This window comes from Erinaceus europaeus, chromosome 11 (assembly GCF_950295315.1).
Source record: "Erinaceus europaeus chromosome 11, mEriEur2.1, whole genome shotgun sequence".
Taxonomy (NCBI): domain Eukaryota; kingdom Metazoa; phylum Chordata; class Mammalia; order Eulipotyphla; family Erinaceidae; genus Erinaceus; species Erinaceus europaeus.
The window spans coordinates 36,851,219-36,870,187 of record NC_080172.1 but is presented as its reverse complement, the minus strand read 5'-3'; the positions used below and the strand labels follow the sequence as shown (position 1 = coordinate 36,870,187).

The 18,969-nt window shown below is 38.1% G+C and overlaps 1 protein-coding gene across 2 annotated transcripts in view; it reads left to right on the top strand.

Annotated features, from left to right (window-relative positions):
- Window positions 1-18,969, top strand: part of EPB41L4A (erythrocyte membrane protein band 4.1 like 4A) — a 349,321-nt gene that overhangs the window by 231,808 nt on the left and 98,544 nt on the right. For both annotated transcript variants that reach the window (XM_060201270.1, XM_060201269.1), the window contains exons 11-13: window positions 5,003-5,094; window positions 7,761-7,838; window positions 12,867-12,988. In XM_060201270.1, coding sequence (XP_060057253.1) covers window positions 5,003-5,094; window positions 7,761-7,838; window positions 12,867-12,988 — 292 coding nt within the window. The remainder of the gene's footprint in view (window positions 1-5,002; window positions 5,095-7,760; window positions 7,839-12,866; window positions 12,989-18,969) is intronic.

Sequence of the window (18,969 nt, the reverse complement as noted above, 5' to 3'; positions counted from 1 at the left end):
GCTTTCAAAATGCTGGTATTCTTGCTTTCCCACTCCCTCTGCACTTAACAGTTAGCCTTTGGCTGTGACCAAGAGTCCCATTGTCTCTCTCTCTTTTTTTTTTAAGTTATCTGTTATAGGTTTGGACTTAATAATTTTTTTCCCCTTGGCGCACATTAGTGTGCCTGACCACACCAATAATAACTTTTTTCTTGATTTGGGCAGTAGGAACCTCTTTAATTTGACTCCTGAGCCCCTTCAACATGCCTCTGATATTTTTTGGCACCTTCCTCTCCTTCTCCTTCTCCTTCTCCTTCTCCTTCTCCTTCTCCTCCTCCTCCTCCTCCTCCTCCTCCTCCTCCTCCTTCTCCTTCTCCTTCTCCTCCTTCCCCTCCTCCTTCTCCCTCCTCCTTCTCCTTCTCCTCCTCCTCCTCCTTCTCCTCCTCCTCCTCCTCCACCTTGTCCTTTATAATTTGGTGTTTCAGGTACACCTTGGACCTACCTACATCACCTCAGGTATTAGTCATTTCTCCAAGGGAATGGACATGATCTGCATGCTAAGTGTGATCATTGCTACTGATGTGACTTAACTTCTTGACTGAGAGAATAGAGTCAAACACCTTGTTGATAATTTACTTGGCCTTGTCCTCCCTCATATCACTGTGCTTATGGTTTTCATTTCAGATCATTTACTGTTTCAGTTTGCTTTCAGTCTCCTTTGCATCCTTAATTATTTTATTATATTTTGAGAACAGAGAAGATTAACGTGCTTCTAAAAGTCACATCTATACAAAAAGGCACACAGTAAAGTATCACAGTAAAGAATTCTGTTTGCTGTCAGTGATGGCCTCTCACCCTTTCTTGTAGCCAGTCAACTTCACTGGTGTATGGTTTGACGTTACGATTTCTTTTTTTTTTTTAGACAAATATAGGGGACCAGGTGGTGGCGCACCTGGTTGAGCACACATGTTACAATGTACAAGGACCTGGGTTTGAGACCCCAGTCCCCACCTACAAAAGGAAAGTTTTGCAAGTATTGAAGCAGTGTCACAGATTTCTCTCTATCTCCCCCTTCCCTGTTGATTTCTGGTTGTCTCTATCCCATAAAAAAAAAACAGTAAAATTTTGAAAAGACAAATATATATTTTGATAGAGACAGAGAAGCCAGAGAGGGAGGGAGGGACAAAAGGATGGAGGGAGAGAGAGACAGACAGACAGAGACACGATAACACCAAAGCTTCCTTTAGTATCATGGGGCCAGGTTTGAATCTGAGTTGAATGTGTGCAAAAAAGCACATTAAGCAACTATTTCACTAACCCAACAAGCATATTCTTCATGTTTTCTGTTTTTCTCATTTAACAGATAGTGAGCTGTGTATGTATTCGCACTTTTTCTTTCAGTTGGTACTTCTTAAATCTCTATGTCAAGTCCATTGAGAACTTACTTATTCTTCTCTATGACTATGTAGTATTCCACTTAAATGCATGTGTCATATTTATTCAGCCTTTTCTCATGCTCGGAAATTTAGATAGTTTCCAGTAGTTTACATTTGCAACTTTTTTCTTTAATCAAAATTTTTTTTGGGGGGAAGAGCATTTTTTTTTTTTTACAAATTTCAAGGAGTAGAATTACTCATTAAATGATAAGTGCATATGTAGTTGAAAACAGCAACAAAAGGAGATCATCTAGAATCCTGTATTTATATATCTTTCAATTCCTTCTTTTTTTTTTTTTTTTTTTTATCAGAGCACTGCTCAGCTCTGACTAATGGTGATGCAGGAATTGAACCTGGGCCTTTGCAGACTCAGGCATGAGCACAACCATTTTGATATCTCCCACACCCGAATTTCTTTTTTTCCCTTAAATAGATATTTTATTTATTTTTTAATGAAAGACTCAGAAAGACAGAGAAAGAGAGACCAAAGCACTGGTCAGCTCTGGTTTATGGTGATTTTGGGGATTGAACCTGGAAGACCAGACCCTCAAGCTTGAAAGTCATTTGTATGACCATTATGCTGTCTCCTCAACCCTGAATTTCCTCAACTATGAAGCATCATAAGCTCAACACAATAAATAGTTTTCAGAGTTTACTGAAGCATGTTATAAATATTCTCTAATGCATTGGCTCTTGTTTCTCTTTGGCCTTTTATTTTTTTAAAAAATATATATATATTTTTTAATTATGAGAAATTGAGAGACCATTCAGCTTTGGTATTGAATTTGTGAATTCTGAGGCCTAAAGCATATATGTTAGTTGGCGCTCACACAGACTGAGATACTCCCTAACTTACATTTCTCCCTCTCTCTCTTTTTTTTTTAAATTTTATTTATTTATTTTCCCTTTTGTTGCACTTGTTTTTATTGTTGTAGTTATTATTGTTGTTGTTGATGTCATTGTTGTTAGGACAGAGAGAAATGGAGAGAGGAGGGGAAGACAGAGGGTGAGAGAAAGATAGACATCTGCAGACTGCTTCACCGCCTGTGAAGCAACGCCCCTGCACGTGGGGAGCCGGGTGCTCGGACTGGGATCCTTACTCTGGTCCCTGAGCTTCGCACCACGTGCGCTTAACCCGCTGAGCTACCGCCCGACTCCCCTCTCTCTCTTTTTAAATATTTATTTATTTATTCCCTTTTGTTGTCCTTGTTGTTTTATTGTTGTAGTTATTATTATTGTTGTTATTGATGTTGTTGTTGTTGGATAGGACAGAGAGAAATGGAGAGAGAAGGGGAAGACAGAGAGGGGAGAGAAAGATAAGACACCTGGAGACCTGCTTCACCTGTAGGTGAGTCGACTCCCCTGTAGGTGGGGATCCGGGGGGGCTTGATTACTCTGGTCCTTGCTTCGCACCAAGAGCGCTTAACCCACTGCGTTATCGCCAACTCCCTCCTATTTTAAACTTTTAAATGAAGTAGTCAGTTTACAACTACATATAATTTTTTTATTTATTCCCTTTTGTTATCCTTGTTGTTTTATTGTTGTAGTTATTGTTGTTGTTATTGATGTCATTGTTGTTGGATAGGACAGAGAGAAATGGAGGAGGGGAAGACAGAGAGGGCTCCCCCTAGACAGACACCTGCAGACCTGCTTCACCGCTTGTGAAGCGATTCCCCTGCTGGTGGGGAGCTGGGTACATTTCTCTTTAATTTTCAGAAGGAAGAGAGAAAAATGAGATGAAATGTAATTTAACACATAATTTCCAAATCTACAACTTATATTTCTGTAAATTAAAGGGTTACATAAAGTATTCACCAGGAAACCTGTAAAACTTGTTTAAAAAAATATTTCCTGGAGTTGGGGTGGTAGCGCAATGGGTTAAGCGCACATGGTGGAAGCATAAGGACCTGCTTAAGAGTCCCGGTTTGAGCTCTGTCTTCCCCTTCTCTCTCCATTTCTCTCAGTACTATCCAACAACAACGACATCAATAGCAACAACAATAACTACAACAACAACATTAAACAACAAGGGCAACAAAAGGGAAAAAATAGCCTCTGGGAGCAGTGGATTCCTGGTACAGGCACCGAGCCCCAGCAATAACCCTGGAGGCAAAAAAAAACCACTTTTCCCATTTTGCGCACATTTTCAGTATAACTGACACCACTGAAAAGATAAAGCTAGAATACTTTTACTGTTTTTTTTTCCATTTATAATATAGCATAGAAATGTCTGTTTTTGGGGTGTGTGTGTGTGTGTTTGTGATTGTGTGTGATTGTTTGTGGGGGGATAATTTCAGTTATCCCTCTGCACTGACAATTTTGTGCTTATTCATAGAAATCTCATTCCAGATGTATTTCTTTTTTCCCCCATTTTTGTTGCCCTTGTTTATCGTCGTTGTTGTTATTATTGTTGTTATTGCTTTTGTCACTGTAGGATAGGACAGAGAGAAATCAAGAGGAGGGGAAGACAGAGAGGGGAGAGAAAGACACCCGCAGACCTGCTTCACCACCTGTGAAGGGAACCCCCTGCAGGTGGGGAGCCGGGGGCTCGAACCAGGATCCTGATGCTGGTTCATGTGCTTTGCACCATGTATGCTGAACCTGCTGCGCCACTGCCTAGCACCCTCCAGATGTATTTCTACATTTAAACTTCAGGGTTTTGTTTTGTTTTATTTAAAGTTAGATTAGCAATTATGTAATTTCAAAGAGTTTGTGGTTTGTTATCTTACTTAGTACTTATTACATTTTACTTTGTTTCCTATTCAGTTTTTTAAAATAAATGGGATCTCTTGCAAAATTAGAATAATCTCTTAATATTGTCTTTGTTCCTTATGTACTAAATAAAGAGAATTAAGTAAGGGACTGAAGAGACAGCATAATGGTTGTGCAAATGACTTTCATGTCATTTCATGAGGCTCTCAGTTCCCAGGTTCAATCCCCAGTATCACCATAAGCCAGAGCTGAGCAGTGCTCCAGTAAAAAAGAGGGGCATGGGGAATTAAGTAACTTCTGGCAGTTAATGGTTATTGTACACCTGTTAGATGCTATTTTACATAAATGTCATTTAAATAATTTAATAACTGGACACAGAATAGAAAACCTTATAGGCTTACACATGTTAATAAATGTTCTTGAATTATATTGCTGTGGTGGTTATTAATTTAAGTGTGACCTACCTATTACTGAAAGTAATACAGTTAATAACTGAATTTATGAGCATCTCCTTCTTACAGGGAGTTTATTTCCATTCAGTCAGTCATTTTCGTGTTTAGGTGCCCTCTTATCACAGAACAGTTTGTAGTGCTACTTCAGTGCCATCACACTGGTTATCCATGGACCTGGGGCAATACAGAAGTAGGCAGGGTGATGACACTATGATTTTAATGGGGCTTATATTTTGCAATTTAAACTAGCTCCATATGGTTTTGTGAGACTCTCCAAAAGTAGCTTGAAATAATTATTCAAGAGTTAATTATTCTTTGTTTTATGTGTTAACTTTAATCTCTCTGCTTACTTGAATTTCTAGTAGATAGAGGTTGACTGAAGAATATTATATTCAGTGATTCATATTCTCTCTTCTCCCTCAGTGCAATGAAACCTCCTTCTTTTTTGAAGCTCGAAGTAAAACTGCCTGCAAACATCTCTGGAAGTGTAGTGTAGAGCATCATACATTTTTTAGGTATGTTAATGTGAAAGTTTTGTTCATTGAACATTGCATTTGTTTTTATAGGAAGAATTTTCTCTACAAGTAGAAACTTGGGAAATTTTTCTCTGGTACTAATTTTTTTCATCTACCTAATTCTCTGGAACATATTAATACAGGCATGTGCATATGTACAGACACTTTATTTGCTCAGCTATAAGCAAGATTCAAAGGTGATTTTATATATATATATATATATATATATATGTAAAAAGTAAAGGTTTGGTATTGGTGTAAATTAAGTATTCTGGCATGCACATGCCAAATGCAAAATGTGTATTGACCAAATAGAGGGGGGAGACAGGAGACTAACTGGAATCAGATCAAGGATGATGTCTGCAGAAGTCCATGAAAATTTAGTGTTTAAGGGGACTGGACAATAGCTCACCTGGCTAAGTGCATATAGTATTATGTGCAAGGACCCACTCAAGGATCCGGGTTCAAATCTCTCCCCACGTGCAGAGGAAACGTTTCACAAGCAATGAAGCAGGTCTGTAGGTGTCTATCTTTCTCTTTGCCCCTCTGTTTCCCCCTCTTCTCTCAACTTCTCTCTATCCTATCAGATAAAGTGGGGGGAGGGAGGGAAAAAATGGCCACCAAGAGATGTGGATTTGTAGTGCTGGCACTGAACCCCAGTGATAACCCTGGAGGTAATATAAAATGAAATTAGTGTTTAAAGGAAAGGGTGGATGAAGTCACCTATGGAGAAAGTAAAGAAAGAAATCCAAGAACTGAATTTTGCTACTCTCCCAACATTTAGAGAACAAGGACAGCCAGTCACAAAGCATGAATGGAGTAACTGGGGGTTGGAGTTGAGCTGAACAAGTGGATAGTTGGGAGGGGGGAGGGGGATGAGGGTGGAAAATTTCATGATAAATAAGGAACTGACAACTGCATTATGTTATTGAGAGGCCATACAAACTGAGAATAAAAAGCTGACCATTGGAATGTAGAGACACTTTGTTTCATATCTTTATAGTCCAAAGATAAAACTAAATGTTATCCAGGTGATATGAATTTTATATTTTTAAATTCAAAATCAGATCAGTTCTCTTCTTCCTATTTGATATGCATAGGAAATTTTTCTTAAACAGCATACTTTTGAAGTATTATTTCAAAATAACCAATGCCCTTTATACAGTTTATACAAGAAGTGGGATATAGCACAGAAAGCCTGAAACATTTCCTCCAGCCAGTGGGTTTGGGCCAAGGAGCTCCCCATCCAGTTTCCAGTTGTTATTGAAAGCTTTCCTAGGCGCTGAGTAGATACCTCATAGTTATACATTGGATCGACCTTCTCGTGGTGCATCCCGTGAGTACCCATTCATTGGAGAAACTGACGATCCTTCCTAGCCGACTGAATCCACATGGATCCCAGTCACTTTCAAAGCCAGCAACAAGAAGCTCCTGACAGCTTTCAGCTTGACCTGTTGACTGGCTATGGAAGAAGGGCAAACGCTAGAAGAAGAAGTTATACAAAAAGACTTTTTTGCCTGAGACTCCAAAATCCCAGATTCATTTTCCCCTGCACAACTGAAAGTCAGAGTTTAGCAATACACTGGTTAGTTAGTTAGTTAGTTAGTTAATGAGTTAACTAATTAATTAAAGTAAAGCTTTCCTAAAAAGGGAAGTAGTAGAGTGTATTGTACTAAGAGGGAGCTATCTACCACATTAAATGTTGCTATCTGCTGTCAGCATTGTGATATGAGTAAATCTACATAGTGACAAAACTCCCAAGATAAAAAAAGAAGTAGATAAGTTGAGTGTCACAGTGAGTAGATAGCATAATGGTTATGCAAAGAGACTCTTGTGCCTAAGGCTCCAAAGTCCTAGGTTCAGTCCCCCTGTACCACCATAAGCCAGAGCTGAGCAGCACTCTGGAGGAAGGAAGGAAGGAAGGAAGGAAGGAAGGAAGGAAGGAAGGAAGGAAGGAAGGAAAAGAAACGAAGAAAAAAGGAAGAAAGAGAGAGAATAAAGTAAGGAAGGAAGTTGAGAGTCTGAATGGTGGCTTACCTAGGAGAACATAATGTCACCATATGTAGGGGCCCAGGTTTAAGCTCCCAGTCTCCACCTGCAGTGAAGAAGCTTAACAAGCTATGGAGCAGTGATATAGGTGTCTCTATTTCTCTCTTCTTCACCCTCCCTCTCATTCTCTGTACCTCACTCTTACCCATTATCCAAAAGAAAGTTAAATGTCTACCATGCCTAATGAGTCATGTAGGCATCAATACCCAATGTTAACCCTAGTGGCAAAGAGAGAGAGAAAGATAAATAGATAGATAGATAGATAGATAGATAGATAGATAGATGATAGAAAGTAATTTAACTCATAATGAAAACTCCCTAGGGCAATGGTGTACATAAAAGTCTTCAAGGAGTACAAGAATTTTTTTTTTATCACAACACACTACATATATATATGCACATATATAAATATCTTTAGAGTATTATTGTATTTCAAATATTAGTGTAAAACAATTGATTACTATTTCCTACCAATATGTAGAAAAAGTAAAATATCTGACTAGTTATTAAACTGTTTTGCACTAGTATAACTTCCATATAACTTTTCATAAATGTGTTTATTTTCTTGTGTCTATACTTATGAGATATTATCTGATTTTCTTTTAAAAACATATTAGAATGCCAGAAAATGAATCTAATTCGTTATCAAGAAAATTCAGCAAGTTTGGATCCATGAGTTATAAACATCGATACAGGTAAAATATAATTTTTCCTTGGTATGTGTATCTATCTCTGTATGTGGGGAATAAAAAGGTTTAATTTATCTCTTTGCATAAAGTAAATTAAAGTTTGTGAATTAATTTTTCCATAGTTTCATATATTTTATAAGCATGTCAGTTTAGCAAAATATATTTCCAAGTTTAATTATACTTTCTATCTGTATTAGTGTTATTTAGCTTAAAGACTTTTAGAATATAATAGATCTTACTTTCTTCAGAATTTCACCTTGATAGAATTATCACTTATTTTTAATTATGTTGTGAGTATAAAACAAAATGTATCTCTGACTAGTAGCTGAATGTTTTCTTAGAACTTTCAGTTGATTTCCATTTTCTCAAAGTATGTGTTTGTTATGAATCGAATCGTGTATCCCACAGCATAAATTCTAGGTATATTAATGCTAGCTACTGTAAACTTTATTGAGCAGTTAATAAATAACATCTATATGCTGAATGCTCTCCATTTAAGCTTCATTTTTAATTATGATAATATTCTGTAATTTTATCCTTATTAATATGTGCAGAAAGTAAGGCTCAGATAAGCCAAATTCTTTCTCAAGGTGGAGAAGCAGTGAAATGGGATCCACCTTGCAGGGCATCTAACTCTTTTTTTTTTTTTTTTCCATCTAACTCTTGAGCCAGTGCTAGTAACCGATAAACTGCTGATATGCTATGATGAAAAGATGGAATTGTCATGCAACTCAGTGTTTCTGTGTCTTTTTCTAATACTAGCATTAAAAATGGGAGCTAAGGGGGCCAGGCAGTGGCATACTGGGTTAAATGCACATAGTACAAAATGCAAGGACCTGTACAAGAATCCCAATTCAAGCCCCTGGCTCCCCACCTGCAGGGGGTTGCTTCAAAAGCAATGAAGCAGGTCTTCAGGTGTCTTAACTTTCTCTTCCACTCTCTGTCTTCCCCTCCCCTCCCAATTTCTCTCTGTCCTAACCAAAGGGAAAAAAAAATAGAAAAAAATTGTCACAGGAGCAGTGTATTCATAGTACAGGCACTGAGCCTCAATGATAACACTGGAGGCAAAAAAAAAAAGGGGGGGGGGAGTTAATATCAAATTAAAAAATTTCCAGAATTTGAATTTATTTTACTTGTTTTAATATGTTCTGCTTGCAGGAGAACCTGTGGTATGCTAAATGTGATAGTAGGTGCCCAGAGACAAAGAGAATGAGCTCTGGCCACCTCTGCCTTCAAAGGGCTGCAAATTATTTGGGCAGTGAGACAAGCTGCGGGTTCTGGGGGCACAGAATGTTGCTCAGAAGATGTGGCACGTCCATCAGTCTCAATAGAGACATTGTTAAATGAAATGCCTATGGAGGAAATTTAGAAAGAAAGCCAATTCAGGTGTTTGCTTCATTATAGCAGGACATATTAAATTCCTCTCCTTTACAACCCAGTTTTTTTAATCTTGAATTTAAAATCAGAAATAATCAGTGAGAATGATTAATGTTAAATCTTCTTTACATGTTACTCACTTGGACATTTGTTCCTTTGATGGCCTAAGTAAAACTTACGGGTTATTATAGTATGGATTTTCTTGGTATCTATATGAAGGTGTTCATTGATAGCTAGGAATTTAACCTTCAGGCTATCAGGTTGTTCCCTAGAGAGCAAATTTAATGAAAGTGTGTTTTTATATTGAGAAGAACAGCCAGAAGTCTTTGAGCTGTTCTTCAGTTGAGACTTAGAACATTTACAATGCAATAGAGAGAATGTCAATCTATCATCTTGTCACTGAAAGAGAGCTTGTGAAAAGACATCTGTCTTAACATTCTTACTATTAAAATTGCAATTATATGGTTTAACATATGCTACAGTTGGTTTTCACAAACTTACCCATACCTGATTTCTCAGATGTATTGAAATGCAAATGGTATGGCTACTGGGAATTATTATTAGAAAGTTAATGCATTTTGCATACTAAATATCATTTCTTTGAAAAAGTAATTAGAAGTAACCTTTTACAGAATTAGAGGCTTCACTAAGTTTGTTCTGATTTTGTGACTGGTGTTAACTGTCTAATGAGCTTTAATGAAAGCCAAACTGCATTGTCTCTCTGTAGGAAGAAATAATGTTATTCTACCCTTAGCAAAAAGAGTTTTCAACTCACTGCCCAGAGCTAAGTTTTGGCAAGGATGAATCTCAGACTACTGGTTGATTGCTGTCACAAAAGCTGTTCATTGTCAAGGGAAGACAGACAAGCATTTTTTAATAAGCATCATATGCCTTTCTGGAAATGTTCTGGAGATATCATGGGATAAAAACACAGCTCTGGAAACACAGCCTCCACCCACCCTGTAGGCATTTAGAGCATAGTTGTGGGGAAGGGGGTAAAAGACGATCTTAAATGTGGTGTGATGTGGGTCTGCTTGTATTTCTGTGTATAGTTTTGTGTGTTTATAATGAAATGTGTGATTTTTTTCGGGGTGTGTGTATAAATGGGCAGTCTTTACTTTCTTCCCTACATTTTAGGGTTTGCAAATACCAAAGGGATTTCAACATCCTTTTGAAAAACTAGACTTATTTTCAAGAAATATTAGACACCCTTAGCGATGATATGTGACAACTAAGTCTTTCAAATTATAATTAAATTTTGAGGGAAAAGACTGAACTAAAATCTAACATTCTAATTTTTTGTTATTGCTTCATTATCAGAGAAGTGGAGGTTGAAGACAATAATTGACTAAATATGTTGTTATGTACTGATATTCTTTTCCTCTGATCCCCTTAAAAGCCTAAAAAAACTGGAATGGGGAAAATAGCCTAATGGTTCTGCAAAAGATTTTCACAGCTGAGACTCAGGTCCCAAGTTCAGTCCCCAGCACCACCATAAACCATAGCTGAGCAGTGCTCTGGTATATATATCTTTCTCTCTATCATTAAAAAGTAAATAAATAAAACATTTATTTAAAAAAACCTTAAAAACTTTTCTATAGTGGGGTCAGCAAGAGAACTCTGCTGGCAGGGTCCCAGCAGTGTCATGCATGTAGACAAGGTTGAGCCCTAGGCTCACCACATGGGAGTTCCATGACCCTTGAGGAAGCAGCTTTGCTGCTATACTGTCTCTCCCTCTGTGTGGCTACTTCTCTATGTAGAAAAGTCAGTCCATAGAAGTGAAATTGTACCCCATAAAATTACTTTATCTATTGTTTGTAGGGAACTGCTCTTTAAAAACGTGTGTGTGTTTGAGCTGTTTTAAGATTTATTTTCAGAAGGGGGGGAGAAAGAATATGAATGAATATTATGCCTGAGGAGCCCTGGCTCCTTCACCCCCACCCCCCGAATCCAGATGCCTTGCTATAGAATTTAATTGGGGGAAAGAAATACACATTTCTTAAAATGTAGACAATGGACAGAGGTTTTTTCGTTTGTTTGTTTGTTTTACTTTTTTATATTGGTGATTTAATAATGATCCACAAGATTGTATGATAAAAGGGGTACAGTTCCCACCTCCAGAGTCCCTTATCCCATCAATTCCATTGGAAACTTTCCTATTTTTTGTCAGTCTGCAAGCATGGACCCAGGATCATTATGGGGTGCAGAAAGTGGAAGGTCTGAGCTCTGTAATTGCTTCTACTGGACATGGACATTGATGGGTTATTCCATAACCCCAGCCTGTTTTTATCTTTCTCAAGTGGGGTAAGGCTTTAGGGAAGTGGGATTCCAGGACTCACTGATAAGGTCGTCTGCCCAGGGAAGTCAGGTTGACCTCATGGGAGCATCTGCAATTTGGTGGCTGAAAAGCATTAAGATATAAAGCAAAGGGGTGGGGGTATAGCATAATGGTTATGCAAAGAGACTTACATGCCTGAGGCTCTCAAGTCCCAGGTTCAATCCTCTATACCACCATAAACCAGAGCTGAGTGTTGTTGGTTTTTTTCCCTTTTTTTAATCGTTGCTGTGGTTATTATTGTTGTTGTTATTGATGTCATTGTTGTTGGATAGTACAGACAGAAATTGAGAGAGGAGGGGAAGATAGAGAGGGGGAGAGAAAGATAGACATCTGCAGACCTGCTTCACCACTTGTGAAGTAACCCCCCTGCAGATGGGGAGCCAGGAGTTCGAACCAGGATCCTAACTCTGGTCCTTGTGCTTTGCACCACCTGCACCCACCTGACCCCTGAATCCAATAGAAGAAGCAGCACTTACTTGGGTTTTATATCTGCTTTAACATTTCTGGCACAGGCAATATGAGCATACCAAATGGTTTGTTGTGCCACAGCAGGGGCAGTCACAGAGTGGTCCCCAATAAAAGAGAGATGAGGGGCTGGAGGGGTGTTGAGGGAGGAGAAAGAGAGTGTGTGCGTACATACGTGTTGGGGGGTTTTCTTTACCACTTGCTGTCTAAGTACAACATGGAAGCTTATTGTTTTGTGTTAAAACACTGCCCTTGTGTAACTTGAATACTTTATTATTTGGGCCCAATGGTGGCACACACCTTACCATGTGCAAGGATCAGGGTTCACTTCCCTGCTCCCTACCTGCAGAAGGGAAGCTTCCGGAGTGGTAAAGCAGGTCTGCAGGTGTGTCTCTTCTCTCCTTATACCCTCTCAATGTCTCTCTGTCCTATCTAATTTAAAAAATTAAATGGCCACAGAGGAGTGCTGGATTCGTAGTGCCAGCACTGAGCCACAGTGATACCCCATGTGGCAATTTAAAAATTTTATTTAGTTGTGGGACTGGAACTTCATCAGTGCCTTGTTGCTAGGCCATCATTCTACCTAAATCTAAACTTAACTCCTTCTTTTATAAACCCTTTATTACTGCTTCTTCCCCCTGAAAAAATTTTCCTTCTATCTAGTGCTTTCTTACTAGAATTTAATGCTACTTCCTTGGTTAATATTGAAAGAATCCATTGAAAGTCTATATATACTTACAACCTGCATGAGTCTGTGTTTTTCTTCTGTCCGTATTTTGTTGATAGTTTGCAGAAGCTTTTGTTGTGTCACTGTGTGGTTTTATCTGCATTAATCAAAATATCCCTTTTTCAAGTGGCAGGACAGCACTACAAATGAGTCGAGATCTCTCTATTCAACTACCCCGACCAGATCAGAATGTGGCGAGAAGTAGAAGCAAGACTTATCCTAAAAGAGTAGCACAAACACAGCCATCTGGTAAGTTACAAACCCTCTGGACCATCCATTTAACCTTGGGTTCCTTTTAAGTTGATGATGTAAAGTATGCTTAGGTGGTGACTGTCGCCCCAGAGTCTAGTTTGTTAATACTAATTTTTATTTGACCTTGAAAATACCCAGCCCAACTGGGGGTATGGATCAACCTGCCAACACCCATGTCCAGCAGAGAAGCAATTACAGAAGCCAGAATTCCCACCTTCTGCACCCCAAAAATAATTTTGGTCCATACTCCCAGTCAGGGAGAATGATGGGGGGAGATACTTGAACTCCAACTCTGTCAGGACTGGAGAGAGAAGAGGAAAAAAGGAGGGACATTTGGAATTAGTAATAGGTTTATGGGTGACTTGGAAAGGAAAAGAAGATGAAACCATAGGGAAAAAATGGTCAAATACATACAAATGTAGATAGATAGTTGTAGAAATATTAGTTAACACATATCTTCAATCTTAGGGGAATTGCTGTAGCTTGCAATAGAGGGAATGGGGTTCAGAACTCTGGGAGTGGAAACAGTGTGGAGTTGTACTCCTGTTTTCTTGTAATTTTGTAAATCAATATTAAATCACCAATAAAACTTAAAAAGAAGAAAACAGTCAGAAATTAGTAAGTAAACAAGTAATCAACTTGATCGTCATGATCTGCTTAATGCTACACTTTTTGTTTTTGAAGGGTTTACATTAAATTTCAAATGAATTTGATGTGAGATTGGAATTGAAACAAGAATTAGCAAATGTCTTTTAAAAAAGAAAAGAAATACTATTGGTATTACTAAGCCTGCTTAGAATTCAGCTATTTGTGTTGGTGGTCTTTTATTGTGAAATATAATGTGTATGTATCAGAGTTTGTAAAATAGATATGCATCTATATATGTGAATGTACTATACATGTGCTCATGCACTCACATGAAGTTTAATGTAGCCAGAAGCTTCAGAATCCCTCCTGTATGACTGGTCACGTTTTCACTGTCTCTTCCTTTCCCCAAGAAGACCCACACACACACATGATAATTATTTCCTCACGTTTCTTTTATAATTTACCTTTTCAGAATTACTGACTTGGGTTTTTACTAGTGATTTAATAATCGTTTGCGAAATTGTAAGATTATGGCAAAGTTGTGTGCTGCCCCCAACATCTTTTATTTTATATGAATGAATCATATGAATTTTTTTGTCTTGTTTCATGTCTTGATTTTTATGTAGGATATACAGAAATGCATTCATTTTTCCTGCTATATGTATTTTATTTCATAATTTCCTTATTTATTTTTTATAGTTGATAGATATTTGAGTTATTCAGGCTTGGGGAGTTTTAATTCAGACTGCTTCATTAAGACAATCACTGAATCAGTTTTTTTGCATCTATTGGATTGTTAGAAGTCATGACATAATTTTTCTGTTTTTTATGCAAAAATGCGTCATGGCTTTTCTGACAGCCCAGTGCAGTGATAACAGCTCACAGAATTTTACTATTAAATAACATTCCTGATTTTGGTCTGTGGGTTGCTAACATGCACCGCAGATTGTTCACATCTGCTCTCTACTTTCTTCTTCTAGCGTTTGCTCTCTACTTAAGTTTCACAACAGTATTGTGAACTAGGACAAAGAAATGAGTATATTCCAATTGTATAGATGAGGAAAATGTGGTTCCAGCAGACAGGTGTGTGCTGTGCTTTCACTCTGCTGAATTAAGTAGAACTCTTACTAACCATCATTAACAGATTAATAATAATAAGCACACTGCTTGGCCATTGATAGAGCTTATGATGTTCATTAATTATTTCATTCAGTCCTCACACCAAGCCTGTGAAGAAAGACTGTGAGTTTGCTTTACTGTTCCTGATTATTCCATTCCCTCACTGGGCTGAGAGGAAATGAAACTCTTTCTGATAGATCTGTGGTAGCAAAAATAAGATACAATTTAATTTTGTAGTAGATTAGCTTGCCAGGAAATCTTCATTATTTCCATTTGGCTGATGATAAAACTAAGATATAAAAGAAATGATTTGACCAAAACTACATAATAAGTAGGTGCCTTAGGATCAAATTTTTATTCAGAATATTTAATACAGTATCTTTATCTTCATAGTCTGTATTTTATATATGAGAGGTCTTGAATCCCATTTGGATCCTGGATAATGTGCTGTAATTAATAAACAAGCTTTAAATCCTTTGCTATTTCTGTAATACCATGCTTTATGAAATTATTCTGAAACCAACCAAGAATATCAAAAGCATTCTTTGCTTCAAATCAACATTTCATTGCACTTGAGATGTGGGAATCATACATGCTTGCTTTCTTTTTCCTTTTTTACAAACCCTTTTAGGTTGCTCCTTTTCATATATTGTTATAAATATATCTCCTTCTGTAAGAGAGAGAGAGAAATTCCTTGAAACTCAGAAATTGGGAGGTGATTAATTTAGGGACATGGGAATTTGTTTTTTCTCTCATGTCTTAAGCAGATCCAAATGCAGTTTCCCAGAGCAGCCTGGGAACTGTCTGAAACTCTCACATTCACCGTTTGCCCCAGGCCTGTTATATTAATATACATTTCTTCCTCCTAAGGGGACAAGGGTGTGACTATTTTAAAACCCATCCTTAGCATCAGATGGGTCTTTTAAAAGTGTGGTATGTACCTCGTTTTTTATCATATTAAAATTATCTTTATTTATTTGATAGAGACAGTCAGAAATTGAGAGAGAAGGGGGAGACAGAGAGACAGAGAGACACCAGCAGCACTGCTTCACCACTTGTGAAGCTTTCCCTCTGCAGGTGGAGACCGGGGGCTTGAACCTGGGTTCTTGTGCATTGTAACAGGTCAATCAGGTGCACCACCACCTGGCCCCAAATGCATACATTTTTAAAAGAAAAATTTGGACACTTAGAAGTCATCCTTTCCTAAAAGAAAAATCTTTCCTATGGAATTCAGTTCTCTTAGTAGTAGCATTAGATAGCTGTCTAGTTTATTCATCTTTTCTGTAAAAAGTGATGTATTAGTGCCTTGCAACTGTTTTTCTTATTTGATATATTATGAGTTAACTCATAATGTTTTTTAAGATTTCTTTTTTGTTTGTTTGTTTATTTGTTATTGGATAGAGACAGAGATAAATTTAGAGGGGAGAGGAGAGATAGAGAGGGAGAGAGACAGAGAGACATACCTGCAGACCTGCTTCACCACTTAACCAGATGTGCCATCACCTGGCCCCTTAAATGTTCTTATATAGTATCATTTTAGTGCCTGTATAATTTTTGCTGCTTAGCTATATAAATGGGTCATAATATTTTCAGCCAATCTTATTGTTAGATATTGAAGCTATTCCAAATTTTGAATACTACATATATAACTAAGATGAATATCTTTGCACTGGTATCTTTAAACATTCCTGATAATTTGTTATATACACTTTAAGCAGTGGTGTATCTTCATTATTTTTATTCCAAAAAGATAAACAATGCTGTGTTTAAATACTAAGGCAGTAGGTGACACTTGATGTTGAAAAGAAAAGAAAAAAAAAACTAAGGCTTAGTGGTCAGGGAGATACTCTATTAGGGCACCAATTTGAATACCTAAGGCCCTAGAAGTGCCTGTTTCAATTCCCAGAACCACCTTATGCTGAACTGATCAGTACCCTAGATTGCCTTCCCCCCATTCTCTTTCTCATACTAAGTAATCTTAGAAAGAAACAAATAAAGGCTTGAGATTAGGCAGTAGCTAACCCAGCTTACCCAGTAGCACATGTGTGTTGCCATATTCAAACAAAATAGTGAAGTTGTGCTGCAGGTGTCTCTACTTTTCTCTGACTCACTTCCTCCTCTGACTCCCACCTCTATTAAAAAAAAAAAAAGGAAGGAAAAAATTGGTGGTTAACAGTATAGTTGTACAGACACTGAGCACCAAGGATAACACTGGTGGCAAAAATAACGTAAGACTTTGCTGTGGGGATATTTCACTTCCATTTTTAATTCCTTTTTCATGAATTTTCTTTAGGATTTCCTGATTTATTAACATGAGAGAGAACAAAGAGGCAAAGCACCAGAACTCTGGCATAGTCCATGCTGAGATTAAGTTCAGACCATCAGCTTTTAAGAACAGCAAGTCCAGTACTATAACCATTACAATACCCCCAGGCCACTTTTCTGAGTTTTCAAGCCTGGGTTCCAGGAGAATTGTGATGTCTTTGGGGGACCCTTAAGTGAACCTCCCCTAGACAGTAAGCCTGTTCTGGTGAGGAAGGCCAGTTAGCAGCTGTCAGTGACATATAGTATGTCAGATGCTGTCAAGCACATGTGAAGAATGTCATGGCGTCAGGTATTAGTGTTATTCCATTTTTATTATGTTACATTTTCTTTTTCCCTCTAATTCAAATGTGCTCTGTTTTTTTTTATTTCTTTATTGGGGGATTAATGGTACAGTTGACAGTAAAATATAATAGTGTACATTCATAAATTTCCCAGTTTTCTGCATAACAATACAACCCCCCACTAGGTCATCCTCTGTCATCATATTCCAGGTCCTTGCACATGGTAACATGTACACTCAACTATGTGTTACTGCCTGACACCCCTCCCTTTTTTTTTTAAATTTCTAATGCTAAAGTAATGAAATCAAACTTGTAAGCTATTCCTTTAAACTTGAATCTTCGTTCTCTGCAAATTTAAAATATATTTCTTTCATCTCTTAAGTAAGAAATAGCAAATGGCCTGATAGCTAATGCCACAGGAGCCATTGTGTTTAGAGTCTGCTAAGGTCAGACCTTGGCACCTGTATGAGGAAATGCATTCCAGAGTCCAGAGCCTTACACCCAACCTGCCTGCCCCACCCAGTGGAGTTCAGTGCCAGGGCAGGCAGCCAGAGAATTTCTGCACATCTAAACAGAGTTGGGGTAAAACTGGAGGTGAGATGACAGGAAGGAAAAGTGCATATTTGTACAGCTCTTTCTTTGACAAGGTCTTGGCAGCTCTTAGAGATGATTTCTGTCAGAAGAAAATCTTTGTTATAAGTAAGCAACAGAGACAAAATATTTGGCTATAATCCATATGTAACTGAAAGGAAAGAAATGGGTGAAGTCATTTGAAAGAGGTAAACAGTACTATAATGGATGCAGTTTGTTGTTCTTAATCATATCACACTGGTGAGAAGAGGCATGAGTGTAGGATAGTCTACAGAGTACTGAAAATAAAATCAGAAGACATTTTGACGGTCTCGCTCTGAATCTGTTGAAAGACCTCACAAGCATTATGTCTGAGGAGTTGGGTAAATGGCTCATCAAAGCCAGGTGGTGGCATACCCAGTTGAGGACATACATTGCAGTGTGCAAGGACCAGGATTCAAGCCCCCAATCTTCACTTGAAGAGTAGAAGCTTCACAAGCAGTAACATGATGCTGCAGGTTTCTTTCTTTCTCTTTCCTCTCTATTCTTTCTCTTTTCCTCTCTATCTCCTCTTTCCCTCTCAGTTTCTATTTGTTCTATTAAAAAATTACATAAGAAAGGAGGGAGGGGGAGAGGAAAAGGGAGAGAGAGAGAATGGTGCTTCAAACCCTTCCTTGAAGGTTCATCATGAGTCTGCAAGCAGAGGGCTGCTGCTCAATCAACACTAGTAGTTTCTGTGTCGGAGAATCAGGTAGACTCTGTGAAGTCTTCTGGTTTTGTTTATTTACTTTTTGTTTTGTTTTTGCCAGCAAAATTATCATGGGGATTTGTGCCTACAGCCGGTAGCCATCCCCCCCCCCCCATTTTCATTTTCACTTCCTTTTTTCTGAGACGGAGAAGTGGGGAGTGGGGGTGAGAAAGGAAGAGACCTGCTCCACCTCTTGTGAGGCTTCCTCCCCCCACCAACCACATGTGGGAGGCCAGGGGCTTAAACCTGGGTTCTTACATATGATAATGTGTGCACTCTATCAGGTGTGCCCAACCCCTCTTCTGATGTTTTTAAAATATGCATAACATAGAAATGTTTCTGTCATC